The sequence below is a fragment of the Melanostigma gelatinosum genome, assembly GCF_949748355.1.
Source record: "Melanostigma gelatinosum genome assembly, chromosome: 9".
Taxonomy (NCBI): Eukaryota; Metazoa; Chordata; class Actinopteri; order Perciformes; family Zoarcidae; genus Melanostigma; species Melanostigma gelatinosum.
Genome location: NC_136642.1, coordinates 10,421,194 through 10,440,641, shown reverse-complemented (window position 1 = coordinate 10,440,641; position 19,448 = coordinate 10,421,194). Strand labels below are relative to the sequence as shown.

At 40.5% G+C, this 19,448-nt stretch overlaps 2 protein-coding genes across 5 annotated transcripts; both read right to left on the bottom strand.

Moving 5' to 3' along the window:
• Positions 1-6,602: 6,602 nt before the first annotated feature.
• Positions 6,603-13,238, bottom strand: u2af2a (U2 small nuclear RNA auxiliary factor 2a). Of its 2 annotated transcripts, none has more exons than XM_079274723.1 (13): positions 12,636-13,238; positions 11,547-11,697; positions 10,605-10,634; positions 9,516-9,551; positions 9,101-9,207; positions 8,746-8,897; positions 8,481-8,597; positions 8,231-8,387; positions 8,029-8,108; positions 7,580-7,702; positions 7,381-7,467; positions 6,874-7,122; positions 6,603-6,752 (listed from the first exon to the last, which is right to left on the bottom strand). In XM_079274723.1, the coding sequence occupies exons 1-13, from the start codon at positions 12,682-12,684 to the stop codon at positions 6,618-6,620; spliced, it is 1,473 nt and encodes a 490-aa protein (XP_079130849.1). In that variant the 5' UTR covers positions 12,685-13,238; the 3' UTR covers positions 6,603-6,617. The 2 variants fall into 2 exon arrangements, with proteins under 2 accessions (XP_079130849.1, XP_079130850.1); XM_079274724.1 differs by having other exon boundaries at positions 8,249-8,387.
• Positions 13,239-13,683: 445 nt separating this feature from the next.
• On the bottom strand, positions 13,684-17,982 carry ccdc106a (coiled-coil domain containing 106a). 3 transcript variants are annotated; one of them, XM_079275767.1, is made up of 9 exons: positions 17,893-17,982; positions 17,295-17,364; positions 17,112-17,210; positions 16,792-17,013; positions 16,593-16,649; positions 16,390-16,463; positions 16,182-16,305; positions 15,897-16,064; positions 13,684-15,780 (listed from the first exon to the last, which is right to left on the bottom strand). In XM_079275767.1, the coding sequence occupies exons 2-9, from the start codon at positions 17,362-17,364 to the stop codon at positions 15,464-15,466; spliced, it is 1,131 nt and encodes a 376-aa protein (XP_079131893.1). In that variant the 5' UTR covers positions 17,893-17,982; the 3' UTR covers positions 13,684-15,463. The 3 variants fall into 3 exon arrangements, with proteins under 3 accessions (XP_079131893.1, XP_079131892.1, XP_079131891.1); XM_079275765.1 differs by having other exon boundaries at positions 13,685-15,780; positions 16,182-16,463; XM_079275766.1 differs by lacking the exon at positions 16,593-16,649 and having other exon boundaries at positions 16,182-16,463.
• Between the last annotated feature and the right edge of the window lie 1,466 nt (positions 17,983-19,448).

Here is a 19,448-nt window from a genome sequence, read left to right as displayed (position 1 = left end):
CGTCCCTGCTCCTTTTTAGGAGAGATTGTTGTTTAAGCCACCGTGCAGTTTGCAAATGGACTTCCTTCCGCAGAGAAAAAGAAACATGTTGGGTACATGACAGCCAGGATAATGTATGTCTGTTCCTTAAAATGACTTTGCTTCTAATTATGCAGCCTAACTCTGCTCCTCCATCCTGTGAGATGAGCAGAAAGTGTCCACAGGCGGTCTAAGGCCATCAATAATCTACAGTATGCTGATGTCAACAATCTTGTCTCCACATCACTCAAGTGGCCCTGTCAGCAGTACTGGTTTACGCGTGAACACGCTAAACTGCACACATGTGTATGCAGCCATGCGCACACTGACCACACGTGCACATTACAGCTGCAACCATTCATTACGCTGACATTGCAAAGTATGTTGAGAATATTTGACCGATTAAAGCATAAGTCTTATGTCTTGCTCTGCTCTATCTCGTATTGTTCTTATTGTCAACAAATCCATATAAGACAAAAACGATTAATTGAGCCGCTCTGTATTGTTGTCCAAAATCAATCATGCGTCTTTAAGCCACACGGGATAACATGGGCACTGTAGTTCATTTACAGTCAACGTTTTTTTAGTTTTTTTTATACACAGCATTATCATTGGCTCTGTTCTGTTAAAGTCTCCCAGAGTGACAGTGAGGCAACATTCACGATGTCAGGACACCGAAACCAATTCAGCTAAATGTAAGTGTTGCATTGTCACCTGTGCTTTTCCTATTGTGACTTGTCAAAATGTCTTGCTTTTCACAATAAACCTGAAATATCTCTGTGCCAGTGCATTGTGACTTATGTCACAGTCCTTTTCCGTGGAACGTACAAATTCTTTTAACTCCCATACACTGAGTGCAAACTGCCATATGTACACAGAGTACCGAATCCATCCTACTCCAGTGTTGCACTCTCCCCCTGCTGCAGTGTTCTATCTTTCTGAATGAGGATCAATGGGGAGGCATTGCCCAGAATGACAATGACCATCACCATAGAGTTACATTCACCACGAGAGGGAGATGTACAATCTTCACTGCAGCATCAGGCCTTGGGAGGGCTCCTTCTAACGTTTAATAGGTCTTGTGTTAAGCAAAGCGCAGTGGCCTGACCTATAAGAGAGGCAGGGTCTGTTTTACATCTTTCCTCTGGTGGATATGGCTTCTGTTGGCCGGGAGAGCTGCTGTTTTATCTGTGCCCTCTGGGAACAACAGCGTAGAGAGTGTTGCATCAGTGGCACTGCTGCTGGGTTTTGTGCAGTGGGGTGTAGCGATGCAGATGGAGATGGGCAGTATAGAGCTGACACAGGACATTAGTTGATGTCAGAGATTTGTTGCTGTCCTGTAACTGTTACAGTTACAATTCCAAGTGGACACAGCATTTGACATGTACTGCTGCTGACCAGGACTGTGCACTCATGTGGACTGATTTAAATATAAAGGGAAAGACCAGATAAAAAACAACTTCACTTCATTTCTTGGAGGATTTTGACACAGCCAGCAGCCCCAATTTCATTTGTTTGCACAGGTTAAAATCAAACAAATGACATACAAATAACGATGATTAATGTACAGGGAGAGGAAAATAAGCCCAAAGGCGATTAATGTCTCCTTTAAATATGTTTTGTATGACTTTCAGGACAATATATAACTGAATAAAACTTGACCTCTGCATGAGTTGTTTGGGAAGATGGAAGTTGGCTCTCTAGTCAAGAAGAACTGTATCATTAGTTGATTTAATCATTAACTGTCGTATTACAAGAACACATTTACTTGAGTTTACCCAATTAACCTTTATTCATAACAAAGAAATAGAAGCAGCATGGGTTTGCTAATGTTAAAGGAATTAAAAACACAAAACAACGAGATTGAGACAGTTTCATGAGGATTCACCGGCTCAAACCATTCAGTAGTACGCATGCGTATTACGTCACACCACTTTTTGTCGTACATGCGTGCGCACCTGGAGCGTAGCTGAATGTTTTCCTCAAGTTCAAGTTATTTTTAACCCAGTTCAATATCAGCGTGTATATACGGGTGGCTAAACGTCAGTCATCATATTATCAGGATTGTGATATTCATTTGATATCACGTTTTCACTCACTGCTAAGTTTAGCAAAACATTTTGTGTGAAGATTGTCAACAACGTTAGTTCCTTTTGCTGCCAAAGTGATCGCAAGTGATTCACGGTAAAGAACGGTAACTGCCAGCCGATTGTGGCTACGAACCGAGGACTTGCTGAGGTCGTGTTATGTTACGATAACGGCAAACGCAACGGTGCTCGGTAACTTTGCTATTGATGCACACTTGCAGACAAGGTGTTATGAGTCTGATAACAGCAAGCTCATCTAGCTTGAAGTTGGTTAAACGTGTGAACTCGTAATATTGAGAGGTTTAATCACAGGCTGTGCATTATATTTGTCAACATAGATTTGTATGTAGGTTGTAGGTTTATGCTAACCCAGAACAATAATAATCTGTTGCTCCTATGGTGGGAAGCGCTGTACACTGGGCATCCTCTTTATGGGGGTACACCTATAACGTAGTAGCAACATGTTTCAATGTAATGTTTCCATGGAGGGCAACATGCTTTAGATAAAAGGGATGGTCTACAGGTCGAGTCAAAAACTGAAAAACCCGTGTATGGGCTGAGATTAGTGCCACCAGAAATGTAGCCTGCTTTGCATTGCCCAATTTCAGATTGAATATAATTGTTTGAAATTGATCCCTAATATAGTGACATTCCAACTCTTATTTCAGGATGCTCAGTATGCTTTCAAATCATTTCTCTGAGACACCTCTGCAGACAGGATGCAATAGAGTGCAATGAGTCCTCAAACGTGGAAACGTGTTGAGCAGTTTTATATTTCCCTCGTCTCAAAGTTAATGTTTTTTGATATGGGTTTTTTGTTAGATGAGGGAAATAAGGTCTGTGTTGGAGCTATTTATTTGATATTGTATTTTGTTATTTCATTTATAAGTAGTATTGTTTAATTATTGTAGATGTTTCATATGTTAAGATTATTTTTCTCTTTAATAGTAATTCGTTTGTTTCTATTATTTTTTGGGTAATTACTGTGGGCACCTGTTGCTATTTAAACGAGTGGCAAGGTAGGACCAGCATGCACCGGGGTGGGCGTATAGTTTTTACCAGCTACACAGGACAGGAGAGACAGCACGACAGGAGTTTGTTAATTAGTTTGTTTTCTTGTTTTATTTGCTTTATTTAATAAATACACCAAAATTGAATCCTGCTTGGACATTTGACTCTCTTCTGGCTGCGTAAAGATACCGACCACGGTGCATCAGTGGCGTTTGATTATTATTTGTTTAAGTTTGATTTAGCCGACAAATGGCCACTACAGTCTGTGTTTAACAATCATAAACGATTTAAACCTGTTCTCCTATGATATCAAATACATTAATTACCTAGATTGTGGCGAATCAAATTCTTTTAAGTTGATTCAATTGATTCAGTTGATACATTTTTTAAAGTTGATTCAAATTCATTTTTTTAATTGATCCAATAAAATTGCTTAAGTTGATTCAATGTATTTTTTAAAGTCAGTTCAATTTAAAAAAAATGTTTAAGTTGGCTCAATTCATTTTTTAGGTTGATCCAATTTAATTGTATTTTTCATCTCTTCTACCTCCTTCGCAATTTTACTTTAAAAATTGTATTACTATATATTATAATTTTTAGCAGGTAAATTTATGTTATTTTTGTATTACTCATTTTGGCCACAAGAGGCTGAAGTACTCCTCCACCTCATGTTCTAAACACTTCCAGGTGAGTTTTTATTGACACAACTTGCTAAAACACAATAATGTATGCACCTTGTGTTTAAACTCTCCTGGAAGAAATTCTGTTAGTTTTAGTTAGAACATGAGGCAGAAGAGCTTAAAGCCTCTTCTGGCCAGAATTAGTATTACAACAAACATGTGCACAAAAATTAAAGTTAAAATGTTATTTTTCCACCTGGGGATCAAAGTACTACTACTACTTTTACTTTGGCAGTAAAATCGTTTAGCCTCAATGAATTTTTAGGATCGCTTTTTTGACAAATTATACTATGGCGTCTTTACGACACACTATACTAAGACTTTTTCACATTACCATTGCCGCCTTGGTAATTTACACAGTTTGCATTTAGCTTTCTTTTTCAATTTAGGATTATCACCAAGGCAGTCCTCTGGAAACTTTTGCCTGTGCCAGCTGCCTGCTCCAAAATACATGAAATATATTCTGCATTTATTATATATTCATTTTTAGAAACTCTGAATCTCATATTTGGGAAAATAGAGATGGGGAAATAGGGTGGAAACATATTTTATTCATACTTTTCCAGGTATGCAAATGACGTAACTCTAACTCACAATTTTTCTGGATATAGGAACCATGAGAAATATAAAAGCAAACAGCTGAAAGGATTTGAGGAGTTGTGTAAAACATAATCACCTATGTTGCAGTATGATAATAGATTACATTTTTCTTAAAAAAGGGGAAAAAGGCAAAAAGCTGTGACTGAAATCACTCCATTGTTTAGACATAGCACCACTCTGCAATGTTATCACTCACTGGTTATAAAAAGATGTGCTGCAGCCTGGTCGGTGGATGCTGCCGTGCATAAGAAACGCATAGAGAAGAAAATAATCATGTAAATTCAGTTTTTAATCAACATTTGAAAACAAATTGGACAAATGGTTTTTTGCTTTTTATAAACTAGATGTGGTTTTTTAGAATTTTAAATCATTTAAGAAATCACATTTTTCCAGAGAGGAAAGAAATTAAATGACTGACACTGTGAAAGCAGATTTCAGAAAGTAAGGAGTAACATTTCATAAGTTGTCACTGACACAATCTTTCTTCAGCAACCCAAACAAAAAGCAGTCTCAGGCCTGTACAGTGTGAACATGTGGTCCTCAGCGATTTAAGGTTAGAAGATGAGAGATGAGAAAAACTGATTTTGTGCAAATACATACAGACTTCTTAGATTTGGTGGAAACCCCCTTTCAGCAACATAATAAAATCAGGAAAGCAAATCACTAAAATGTGAAATTTTGTCTGTTTAAATTTAGTTAGGTGTAGCATAGAAAGACACTCGGCAAGCTTTCATTCACCAATTCATCCCCAGAGAGCCCAAATGTCTCAAACGAGCCATCACAGTATTCGTTTGAATAATTTAGTGTGCACAAGCCATCTGCCATCAAATTCTCTAGTTTGTCTTCAATACAAATCATACTGGAAGTTGACAGGACAGAGAGAAGTTGTGTGGTTTTGGTTTCACCCTGCAGTACAACATGAGTCAAGGGTATTAGTCATGTGTTTATTTGGTCTTATCAAGGAGGTGAGAGGTTGCACACACACAAAAAACAACCTGGTCCAACACATCTTACACCCCAAATCTGCCGGAACACAAGGGTAGAAGAAAACTAGTGCTGCAAGGCTTCGGGACAAGATAGTGACATTTATTAAACGTACTGACATCATTGGTAGAGGGGCAAGCCAAATTTATTTCTCTAGCAAATTGACATGTAATAACATTATGGCTTTTTGGTAAAGACCAATATGTTTGCCTCTCTCCATCTTTCTTTGTAGTATTTTCTCTAATTAAATCAGGACTGAACTGCTGAGACAAACAACCTCACCTGTTAAAAGCCGTGCACAGACGATGGGTGTGACAAAAAAAATTACAGGAAAAAGAAACTCAAAATGGTATAGCGGAGAATGTTTTTTTCAGCAGCTCATGTTATTCTGCGGCCTGAATATAAGGTGATATTACAGCTCAAATCAGTGAAGCTACACACAGCATTGGAACAATTACAGTTGACATTTAGATAGTCCAATTAGACATGTTCACTGACAATCGTCCTGAGGGGGGCAGTAGTCTGATAAAAATTGAAAGAATGCTGAGATTAGTCAGGAAAAAAAAAAAAAAAAAAATGAGGACTCTGTTCTCACCGTTCTAATGATGGCGGCAAAACGGAAGCGAATGTTACAGCTACTGTGTATCTAGATTAGATGGTCAAATGAAAATGCCCTCATCCTCCTCTCCATTCCCCCCCACACAAATAAACACTCCTGTTTTTTTCCATCCCTCTTCTCCATCAGAACAGTCCAGTTAGTTCCCGACTGCAACTTCTTCCTATTGTACTTAAAACAGGCTGCCTCCATTTAAATACAAACCTAAAAGTGTGGTACCCCCCTCCCACCCAAAATGACGTCCCTGTCTCACAAAGTATAAAAATTGTTAACCCCATCCTGAACCTATTATTACACACATTTCTCAAAAAATCATCGACTTCCCCTCCCGCCCAGCTACACCATTACCACCCAAACCTAGCCCCCTCCATTATGGACTCAATATAAACACTCCCCACTCTTCTCCAATTCCCAAAAACTGTTTTAACTGCTGACATTTCCATAGATCTCAAATGATTAATTAGATAACATCAAAGCCATTTGTCAAATGATTAATTCTCTTAGATCTACCTGAAACGTTGCTCTGCCAAATCAATCAGGGGGCCGATTTGAAAATGGACAATACATGTTCCCTCCCTCCCTCCCCCCTCCCCCCCACCCGCTCTTCTCTTCATGCCTCCTCTACCAGAAGTCTCGACGGTGATAAGCATCTGGATCGCAGTATTTGGTCACCACCACCCTGTTGGCAAACTTCCTTCCTGTCAGCCCCTGCATGGCCTTCTGGGAGTCAAACACGGACATGAACTCCACAAAGATCTACAGAGGAGTGAGAAATATGACAATTACAATGACCGAGTATCAAGATCCTTTTTTTCATGACATCCAACTCGAGACTAATCAAATTCTGGATGATGGAATCAAATACAGCAGTTCCTACCTTGCCAGTCCCAGGCACCTCCAGGCCGTCCACAGGTCGAGGGATCTCAATGCTCTTAACTTGGCCGTACTTGCTGCACTCGTCCCTGACATCCTCCACAATCTCCTCATATTCTTCATCATCCAGCAGCTCCTCTGGCGCCACCATGTTCATCAGACACAGCACCTCAGTGGGCAGGCCACCCATCTGAGTGACTGAGCTATTCATACCCGGCACCTGCAGCGTCACTGGGGTCTGATTTATACTTGTCTGCAAGGACAGATAGAACAGGGTCAATGGCATACTTCACATACCAACGTGCTCCGAGTATTAGGACGAGCTGCAAGACATTTACTGAACATGCAGATGACCTTGTTTGTTCCACACCGATAAGTTTATTAAGATATCTGCGTCTTTAGGAGGGGTCCAATGAGTTAACTCTGCGGCCCGTCCCAGTCTACTCTAAAAGACCTTCCAGCTGCCTACCCCCCCACCCTGCTGTCATCTGTGCAGCCTTTGGAAACTCACCAGAGTGGCATTCTTGGATCCCACACTGGCTCTCTGCACCAGGAGCTTCTTGTCTCCCAGCTGCATGCCGTTCAGCCCAGCTATAGCCTAAAAAAAACAAAACAAGGTTTTGAATTATACGTTCAAAAACCAAAGCAGGTGTGGAAATGTAAAATGACAATGAAGTATTTAGACAATGTTTTTCTGTAGCATTGCCTACCTGGTCATTAAGGTTGACGTCAACATATTCACAAAAGGCATATCCTTTAGATAAGCCAGTAGCACTGTCCTTCACCAGGTTGAAGGCCTTCAGAGGCCCAAATGACGTCAAAAGCTCCTTCACCTGAGACACACAAGACAAAGGAGTGGGGTAAAAAAAAAGGTCCAGATTCCAGCCACGATGTGAACAAAACAGCCCAAAGTTTAGTATTGCTATTGCTGACAGGGCTTTATCACTGCAAGCATAATTCAACAAAGAGGATGCTGTACACAAGGTAATTTGGGGTCCTTCAAATTTCCTGACCAGTGATGTGGGACTCAAAAGTATCTTCGAACCCAATCCACTAATAGTTAGGGTAGTTAACACTGTTTTGGAATAGAATATAAATGTGTTGTGCAGTTCTAGTTTGGTACATTAGCTGTAGCCCAGTTTCATTCAGAAATACTGACCTGGTCATCGTTCAGGTAGTTGGGCAAGCCGCCAATGAAGAGCTTGTGAGCCGAGTCGGGCACCACTGTAGACACCACACCTGCAGGTGACATGAAGACAACAGTAAGAAAAATCAAAAGAGATACACAGAGAGCAAGCCCCTGTGAATTATGTATTACTGATTACTCATGAATTATGCCACAAGTACTTAGGGTTAAAAACCATTAATTGGCTGTGTACCAGGCACATAGACACTGGGGTTCTCGCTCATGCCGGGCAGGGGCTGGTAATCGTGGGGACGACGAATCTTGAGACTCTGGCCTTGAAAGATTATACCATCAAAGGCCATTGCCTGTGTTGTTTCGTCCACTGAACGGAACTACACAGAAACAAAATTAGAGGAGATTAAATTCTAAATTGTTAGACACACCCAGGGAGAACAAATGACACGTTAAAGGGACTATTATGTCACCTCAAGGAAGGCAAAATTCTTATCCTGGTTGATCTGTACTGCAAGGACAGGGTTTCCAGGGGCCTGAGTAAGACCACCCAAACGCATCTGGGCATTGAAAAAGTCCATCATGGACTCCTGCACAGAAAGGGGGAGGGGTTAAGGAACAGAGTTATTTCAATTTGTGTTGAAATTAGTAAAAACCAGAGGACGACAGAGACATTAAGAAATCTTTTTCGGGTTTATAAACTTCGATTCAAAAGCCAAATGCTGTCCCGTTCCTCACCTCTGTGATACCAAAGGGTATGTTGCCAACGTAGAGCCGGCGGGCCTGCCGGGTCATCTGGCTGCCCACTACAGGTACTGGGGTGGGAGTAACAGCCAGGCCATCTGGAGTCATGGTCGGCAGGAGGGCTGTGGCTGGGATCTGGCCTGCAGCTAGAGAGCAAAGGCAGGAAACATTCAACAATCTAATTGGATTTTTTAACGCGACTCATTCAGCTTGACATGCATGTTACTGACGCAGTAAGAAAGGTTGCACTAACTACTGTAGTGAACATGTGGGTAACAACAAAACAATTTCTCAACTCCACAACTAGTAACCCCATTAAAACGCATCAAAAAGAAACCAGGATGGTTACCCTGCATGGCTTTGTACTGCATGGGAGTGATGTGTTCAAAACCAGGCGGAGGGACATCCCAGTACTTCTTCACCTTGTTCTTCTTCTTCTCACGGTGTGGAGAACGGCTGTGCAGGAAGGAATAGAAGGTGAAATAAATGCAATCAATGCGTAGAAGATAGCCCTCATTAGCTCCGCAGTAAACTACTAGATCAGATGTTGGGCTATGTCCTCAAAAAATATGCAAAAACAGCTGGTAACCTTTGGGAGGTTGCATCAATCAAAACTGTCTACACATAATGACAAACGGGACAGAAAACCCAATCCAAACATATTTACACAATGAGTCAACACTACATAGAATCAGGGGCAGGTCATTAAGTTGCAGTTGTTGCAATGATGCACAAACCAACTTTATGTTAGTTTGCTTCATTACCTTCCAGCATTGTCCGGGGGGAAGGTGGCTGGTGAGCTGAAATGACATTGGAAGAGTTTCACATTTCTCTGAAATCAATCATGAGATTCACCAACATTTCCACTTCACTAAATTAGAACGTGCATTTCTAGGACCCCACCAAATACAAAAAGCTACCGCAATCCTTTGGTTTCTAAAAAAAAAAAAAAAGCGCAAAATCGCCGGTTTAAATGAGAAACCGGTGCATTCAGTAAGCCTCACAGCTGACATACAAAACCATTTGCAAACAACTAATGGATGCAATGAAAGCATAAATTATATCCTCAAAAATATGCAGCAGCTGAAAAGGAGAGGTGCCAAATTTGTAATCTCCTGCTAACACCAAGTGAACACCAGTAAGTTGTTTTAAATTAGCAAAGAGACGAGGAGCAACAGTCGGGTCAGAGGTCACGGTCACAGCCATCGAGAAGAAGCGCGACAAGCTTCACAAACGTTTACGTTAAAAATAATGCATTCAAGCAGTCACCCAGCAGAAGTATGGCTTCAACTGTTACAAAGTAGCTTTATACATACGCACTAATCCATTTGACAAACAGTATACATCATTCTCCAAACTCGTAATCATATCCAAAAAGATGCGGTGTTATGTGTCCGAAAGAGAGTATGTTTCCCTGACAGCAGACTGTCACAACGGTAGATGCTTATCACCAGTTTGGCAGTGTTCTGGGAAGAACTTGCACTCGTAAAAAATGAAAGCATTTATGTGCTTTCTGTCCTGCTTGTTTCACCTATATGTGCATTTCTCTTGTTCAGTGTTGCTATTGTCCATATTTTTGAGATAGATAGATAGATAGATAGATAGATAGATAGATAGATAGATAGATAGATAGATAGATAGATAGATAGATAGATAGATAGATAGATAGATAGATAGATAGATAGATAGATAGATAGATAGATAGATAGATAGATAGATAGATAGATAGATATTTATTGTCTGTGAATTTTAATTCCGTTTCCATTTGAGACTTTGTTTTCGTCTGCCTTGAAACACCTGGCTGGGAAAAGCTGATGTAAATTAGCCTCTCTGGCTACCTCTGGCTCACTTACAGTTCAACTGGCGGCGGGTGTGCATTTTCCCTGAAAAATAAATAAATAAACAGAGTGAATATGCATAGAATACAAAAATACAAAGCAATGCTTCTCATATCAGTTCTATTAACACCAGCCTGTGTGATTTATGATTCCAGGATGGATCTGACATTCTTAATAAAACCATTTATGACTTGATAGTCTATGTTAAATCATCATGAATATAAAGCAGGTTGAAGCAGCTGTTAGTTTGTGTATTCAAGAGTCTGTCCCATGGACTTGAGGCAAAATGACTACAATGTTATTGGCACCTGTGACAAGGGGCTTAAGGACAGAGAACATAAAAATAACATCATAAAAAATAGACTGCACGAAAGTCAAACTCTTAGTGAATAAGGTATTTCAAATGTCAGCGGAGACTGTCTAGCTCATCGAAAGGAAGTCTAAATTAATTGCTGGATCTACAGCTACACTTAACAGTTACCGCTTTGTGAATTTACACTGTTACCCAGACTGGTTACTGTCAATGTTACTGAGAGAGAAACCCCCAAACTTGTGAATGGGTGATGGGAGTGGACTTGGAGGGAAAGGACTTAAGTTAGTTTGCATTTGCAATACAGTAGGCAACTGGTTATATGCCAAGACCAAGCCACAGGTGTGGAGAAAAGATTCTGGGGCCTAGTGTGGCACAAATACATGTAGGTGCACACACTCAGAGACACCCAACTCCAAAAAGTATGTGCATGTTTATAAACACCTGTAAAAAACATTTTAAAAGCGTTTACATATCATGTTCATATATATTGTATTAGCGGTGGCATATGCTTGACTGAAAGACTTGACTTTTACCCAGTGGTAATTACATGAACTGCAACGCCAGTAGGGTAGACTATGTGATGAGGAGACACACGTTTTCACAGCTTTCCAGTCCTGGTGTAGTTTCATTAAAAAGGTACTCACCTGCGTCTGTGTCTGCGGTCCTTACTGTCCTTACTGTCCCCGCGACGGTCCCTGCTGCGTCTGTCCCTGTCTCTGCTCCTCCTTTTCCTCTCTCTGCTGCGGCTGCGGGAGGAAGACCGGCGGTGGTGGCGGTTCTCTTTGTCTCTTTCAGCTGCAGGAATTGAGTGCTTTTTTTACTCAAAGAATGGTATATAAAATGTAATACGCACCTAGCCAGTGGAACAATGAAAACATAGCAATCCATATATACCAATAATTACCATAATATTCATGTCAAAGACTGGTAATACTTTCATTTAGACGTGCAATGAGCAACTTAACAGATTTTGAATCTGTCCTACATAACCGTAGTTCATATGGTGATACTAAAGTTTGTATATGCCATGATAGCAACTTCATGAAAATAATACAGCTTTCATGGTGGTAATATGATGAGTAGTTACCAATTACTGTTTAAAATAGAACACTAAACAAATAGATATATGTAGTTTAAACGGTTGATGTCTAAGTGTCACAATGTGCAAGTTGGCCAACTCATAGACTAACGGTGTGTACTAGCTAGAAGCAGTGTATTGACTGTTAATGTAAATCTGGGTTAAAGAGAGCTTATTGTGGGATAAGGCCCACCATGGTTGATGATGTTACCAACAGGTTGTGAGAAAGCTGAAGACAGAAATAGAGACAAAAATAGATGACGTTAAATAACACTGGAAATGTTCACTGCAACAGCTGCAACGAATGAATGCTAACTTCCCTCATTCAGTCAGCTGGTACAGGCAGGGTTGCTCCCAGGATATAGCCTGGCCCTGCCTCAACGAACCAATGCCGGTTACCGTATAGCAGCTAGGCCTGCTGTCGAAATATTACAGAAGCCTTGCATTGGTCCAAATTAGCCACATCGTGTCCACCAGTATAGTCTAACGAGCATCAGTAACACGGCATCACATATCAAATGGCTCAAGAGCGTGGGCTAACAGCTCTGACCATGTTCCAGTAATTAGACATACCCATGTTAGCTAAAACGATGGCGGTTATTACAATCAATCGTATCACTATCTTTTTCAATTGATGTGCAATCCGTTCAATTACCTTGTTTGTTTTCAGAGAGCTGTCTTTCAAATTCGTCGAAGTCCGACATCTCCGAGTCGAAGGCTGCTACGCTTTCAGCGGCTGCGTTGTTCAGTCGGCGGTGGCTAGCTTAAGCTAGCAACAAAGTGCACAACACTTAAAAACAAGAGCCTCGCCGATGTAACGTTACAGCTCAAGTGCGTTTAGCTTCAACTTGCAGCCTTCTTAACGACAGAAATGCCAAAAATCGTTAACCAGCACACGCATCTGCGGTGTGGTATTTATTTACAACGCAACAAAGAGAATCGTTGAGAAACAAAACGTGCTCGCATGGGTTAGCTTGCTAATGTTAGCTCACTAGCTCTTAGCAAAGCAGGCCTGCAGGCCTGCTGCTCCAGACACTAGTGTGGAGGATCGTTAGCCAGTTAGCTAGCTAGCGAGTACGAAAGTCGAATGAATTAAGACTCTTTTCCAAGCCAAAACAAATCCCATGCGACCACTGGTCCACAATGTACGGTTATTTAACTATATACGTCAAATGTATACGCCTTTAAATGCTAGAAGACTTGCGAAAACAATAACGATGTCGGTATGCCCGCTTTTTTTGCTCCGTCTCCCAGGTACCGTGACACCGGAAGTTGATGAATGACAAGTTTCCGGTCATGTTAAGTAAAAAAGACGCTGAAGAGCATTATATCCTGCTGGGATACATTCGGAGAATAAGTCAATTTCACGTGTGCCCCTCCCTTATTCTATAAATGGTTGAGTTAAGTATCATTATTGTCTGCTAAAGCTATGCTGTTTAAGGTGGGATCACTGTTTTATTTATTTGTTTTATTATTTCACAAACTCCTAATGCCATAATGATCATATTCAGTATTTCCCCCTGAGGTTTAATAAAGTAAACTAGAGTTAACAAACAAAGTGCTCAAATGAAAGATTTCCTTTTAGGTGAAAGACCATTTACTGCATAATATAGTTGCCCAGTTTTTGATGCTTGGAAAATGAATAAAATCCGTTTTTGCACATTATTTTATGTATATGTAATGCGTGGGATTATATGTGAAATAAGCCAGAGGTTAAAGGAGAGCCCCCGTTTGGCACACCTCCCAATAGACTTTACTCCCTTTACTCCCCAATCATAAGCATTTACCAGTGAGGGGTAATGTTGGATTTTACAGATTAATAAATACATTTTTGGAAGGAATCAAATGCCTTAATTAAATGTGTGTCTTACTTATACATTTGGTGAAGGATAGGCCTTGTTTCAGTGAGATACACATTTCAGTCAACATACATAAATATACAGATGTACAAATATGACAAATAGATCATTATTTTTTTAAAACACTGTACCCTGGTATGATTCTGCAAAGTCTGCTTAGAAGTTGCACTGCTTGCTTTTTAGCCAGACAAACAATCAGATAGGGAAAATGGCATAACTGTCATAACTGCATACTTAGAAAAAGGACTATTTAAGCCAAGAGTCACTGAATTCCACTGTTACCTAATCTATTTTAATATAAGAGATATCATAATTTCACTGCACCGATTCAAACACCACGCATTATTGTACAATATAATCAACATGTCTTTGAAAATTATGAATTCTGACAAAACCTTGACAAACTACAGACCATCAAGGAGCTCTTTTCACATGAGTTTGTCATGGAGTATTGGTAAGATAGATGCTTTTTCTGATTCTTTAACTCAGATTGTAAAATTGTTTGTGATTAATGATTCAAGTTTTTCTCACAGAACCAGAAGTTACACAAAGCTAGTTAAGTAAAAGCTCTGCACCGTTTCACAAAAGGTATTTTTTGTCACAAAAGTGTGACAGCAAGAGTCTAAATACCAGACGTATTAGAAGACACTTACTTTAGTACAGATAATTTAAAAAAGGGTTGGTGCAACCCTTAATGGAACATCAGAGTAATGCAGCAGTGTTCAAACCGAGCCCAGGGCCAAGTTATTATTACAATGAGTCAAACACATACAATATCACAAACATATTTGTCTTTGATTTTTAACTAAAAAACTGTGATCTGTCGCATCTGTCTTTCTCTTCTCCTTTAAAGCCGAACAAAGCAAAAGAGGCTGAATACGACTTCAAGATTCTAATTTAGGTAGTGAAAGTAGCCCAAAACTGTTCCATGTCTAGCGCAAGGAAATCCCAAAAATGTGATTCAGGCAAGTGAAAATGGTTGAGGATATAATGACAACGTCAAAAATAATACAACAAAGACACATATAGCAATATAAACAAAAGAAAATGATGATAATCCCTTAAAAGTACAGTATAATTCTACAAAACATATGAAGTGCAGCATCATTTTAACACACGGACATTGTGAGTGAAAGCTCAAAAAATTGCTGTGCTTATAGTTTATATTGTCAGGAACTAAAAGGATCGATAATCAATTCCTGAACTACGAGCCACAAGCTGGTCCAGATGTTCAGGAAAGAAAATGGATGAGCTAAGTTGGTTTACACTCATTTAAGTACCGGTACTGAAGAAAAGCAATTTCAATAGTAAAGACACATTCTGAATCACACAGACATCGGGAACCATATTTGTTCTCTTTCTGAATGCAGCAGGCACTCCCATTTCCTCAATATAACGGGAACGATGGTGAGCATCATATTGATAATAAAAGTGAAATGTTTATTTGTTTGAAAAGCGAAGGATCTCAGCCATAGTTCTTGTGGCCATATCCAGGACGCAGAGAGAGCAAAATAACTCCTAATGCCTCTGGACATCTCTGTGCTCGAAGGGTGAGCTGGCCTGCTGCATCAGAACCAAACCGCCTCTTCTCTCCGAATTTAACCACCAACAAATCCCATTCTCCTCAGTGTCTAAACCTGTAGGAGATGGGCAGGAGCAGGTTATTCTTCTTCAGGGCCTGCACCCGGCTAAGAGCCTCCTCATCCAGGGCAGCATAGCAGCGCCGGGCATAGTCCAGCAGCTTCTCCTTGGATGGGTCAAACTCGCCCACCTCTGCCACTTTTTCTGGGGCAACTAGTAGCAGCTCAGCAATGGGTGTGGTGGAAGCCACCGTGTTGCGGTCCACACCGTGGATTTGGAAGGCTTTCGACATATTTTTCAGACGTTGGTATGTAAGCAGGATCTTCTTGTAGCGGAACAGCACTCCAGCAGCATCTTTCACTGAAGACCAAGAATGTACAAGAGAGTTAACCACAGCAGTTATATACGACAGTCTTCGGTTAACGAATGAAACTTATATATGGAGTATTGTTGCAGGATTGCTCTCCCTCCCTTACCTCTTTGCCGCTCTCTAGGGGCTCGGAAGACCCTCCTTCTCTTCAATTGGTGCCTGTTGCTGTGAATGGTATCTTGCAGTAAATCTTCCCCTGTTATCATTTCCTCTTCCTCGAGGTAGCCGTCCTGCTCCAAGTATTCATCAGATTCTCCCAAGAGTGAAAGTGAACCTGACGAGAACATTCAAAAAATTCTCAGCAAAACCCACAAGATAATAGCCACAGGAAACATTTTCACTCCCAATAATTCGATCAATTACGGTAATGGCTTTGTGCCATTTATATTACCTGGCCCTATGTTGCTATGCCCACTCATTTCATTCATGGATGACCGTGTAGCACTATTGCCGTTGCCACTGCTGCCGCTGGCTGTGGTATTGGGAGTGCTATGGTTATGGCCTTGCAACAGGGCCTGGGATTGTGTAGAGTTGAACAAAGCATTTATAGAGGCAAGCTGATTGGTTAGTGGATTGGAGACATGGTTTTTGGAAGGCACCATTGTTGGAGGACCAGGTCTTCGTTGGATGAACTGACGTGAGGGGAAATGCTGAGACTCTGACTTCTGTTGGTCTGTGAAGAGAAGAAAGGCAAACAGTTGAGAATCTGCAATCTTAGATGGAATAAATAAGTATGTCGAAACAACAACTATATTTAACTGTATTTCATTTAGGAGTTAAGTGCATAAATCTTTGTTTTTACCAACGAGACGATCTTCCTCTCTTCTTACCCTCCAATTGAATCGTCTCGATTCATAACCTCCAGAGAGACAAATAAAAATAGTAAAACATTTGTTTTCCATCCTTAGAGACTTGCTTTGCAAAAAGTTTTGTTTCTAATCAACTTATACTCAAATTCTTACTGCACAGGTTATCATCTCAAACCTGTCCCCTGTCCTCACCATTACTGTACTGGCTCTGACTCTGCTCCTGTCCCTGGCTCTTTGTGGAAAAGATGAACCGGTCCAGCTGGCAACGGAGGAAGTCCCTCTCCTCTTCCAAGTCCTCAATTCTTTTCTGCAGCCATGAGTTTTTCTCCAGAGAGATCTGTAGCTGGGTTCGCAGGTTGGTGATCACCATGTATGAGTTGTTTACATGAGTCGAGCCAGCAGGCGGGGGCGACTCTGAGACGGACAGGCAGGATTGTTTGGGAAATGGAAAACTTTGTGTGAAGAATAGAATTATTGAACAGGTAAATGTGAGTATTGGTTCTAACATTCACCTTCAAAATTCGGATCACTCTGATTGAAAAATCCCTGCTGCTCAAAGTTGCTCTCTTCATAGGGGATGGAAATTTCATAGGCGTCCTCATTTTTGGGAGCTGAAGAGGAGGAAACATGCATAGTGTTTATTGAATGCCTACAGGTTGGAAATCATATGTTATTTGCAGTTCTAAAAAGCTTACTCTGCAGGTGGAGTGAGCCTGCGTGGCTCTTAGATGTGGAAGCAGCATCAGTCCTGTTTCCATCCTCCATCTCAAAGCCCAGACAACGGAAAAAAAAGTTTGATTAGTTACTAGTTTTAAAGAAATGCAAAATAATTCGCTGGCATATTTCACGCTAATGCATCGTACAAATAACTGAAATATAGTGCTTGTGGTCACATTTATAAAAATAAAAAAAAAATTTAAAAAGGGAAGAAAATGTAACGTTGCAGTTCACCGATAAGCCTTCATTATGTGCTTTTTTATCCAAGCCGACATCCAGCAAACCTTAGCTAATGATTTTGATACCCTCTGGTCATGCATGTATAAATTGATGTGTTGCACAAGTATGTACAGTATTAGGTTGTATTAGCGGCCAGATGCGCTCACTCTACGTAAGGGAGTTAACGTCAGAGTTAGCTTCGTACTACGTTAGCTCGACTTAACGTTAGCAAGAATTTAGCTGCGAATATAAAATTAGGATTCCATCCTTTCAGTGCACTTTAGTGTTCTTTTCCGTCATTCAGACACCACTATAATCCCCATGCTACCGGTATATTGTGCAGAAATTGGTACATACCACTGTACGTTTGTAATAACTTAATCGTGCACATGTAATAAGACGTTATTACTCTGTCATATCTCCATTCACCAGTTCGTCTGCTAGCTAACAAGCTAACAATAACAATTATCGCTCTTTTATTTTTTTTATCACTCTCCTGCGTCATTTCCGGTCGTAATGACCGTCTTTTGGTAAACGGCCATAAGAGAAAAATAAGTCCTGCAGAGGCTTTGTTCGGAAAGTAAAGTGTATTATAACGTATTGCAGTATTTATAGCGATGAGTCTTTTAAAATAGGTGTATAATTAATGCATTCTGAAAAAATAATCATTTTGTGTGCAGTAAGTAACATTTTCGTGAGTCATTTGCTGATTTACTTGATAAATAATTATTGGTCCACAACTAAATTCTTTGACAAAAGGACAGAATGTGCACTAACATCGTCACACTGTAGGACAGGTAACGTCAGACAGGTAGAGCAGGTGGCGAGGTGTCAGGTTTCAGTGTTGCCTGGTGGCTTTCAGCGTCGATCCGGAAAAATACAAAACGTACTATTTCCATTGTAATCGCCGTTGAATTGTATTTACTACCAAACTGGTAACGCACCGGTAAGTTTAAGATTTTGTTTCGCATAAAATGTATTCGTACAAATGTTGACTTTGGTGAGCATATTAGGTTTTGAAACGTACAGGACAGGCGTGGCACCTGTTTTGACTGTAATTGCAGGACCAGTGTAAAACGAGAGAGAACAGAAGACAGTTTTGTAAATATACTTGTTTATCTTGCTGTGTTATTTTAAAATAACTGTGTTTAAGGAGGAAAAAGATCACTTGCCTATGTAAGTGGCAAATGCCACTAATTAGTTAAGAATATCAGTCTGTGACCGTCTTTATTATTATTATTCAACTGACATGTCCTGAAGACAAGCCCACATTTCCTCAGTACATCCTCGATCTTTTTCAGTGCAGCCATGGCACCCAAATATGACGGCTTGTCCCACTGTAAGCTGGCTCTGGTGTTTGCTGTGCTCATGGACCTGTTGGGTGTGATATCCCTGCTACTGGGAGTCTTCGCTCCACTGGAGATCCAAGGCAGAGACTTTGGGGATCTGCTGGTGTACTCAGGGGCTCTGCTGGTAGTAATGTCCCTGGCAGGCTGGGTCATGTGGTACAGTGGCAATATTGAGGGTCTGACCTCCAAAAAGGATTATGGGAGAACTGATGGAGTTATGGACCGCCTTGCCCGCTCCGTGAGCCGCAGGATACGGATCCCCAGGACTCACAGCAGCCCGACATAGGAAGCTGGGCCCAAAGATGGCAACTAACTGAATGACCTGTTTTAACCAGTTGTTTTATGTGTACTATACTCAGGGTTGTACTGTAATAGGCTCTACTGTAAATTCCAATATATGAAGATTAAAAAGATGAATCTGCTGTTTTAATTTGTTGTGTTGTCCATTCATCTGCTGATATATTATTTCACCAGTTTAAGGCAAAGTAACTCAGAATGAAAGTTAATGCATTAACCATGTAAGACATTTTAATGACAATAATTTGCAAGTTCAGTGTCAACAAA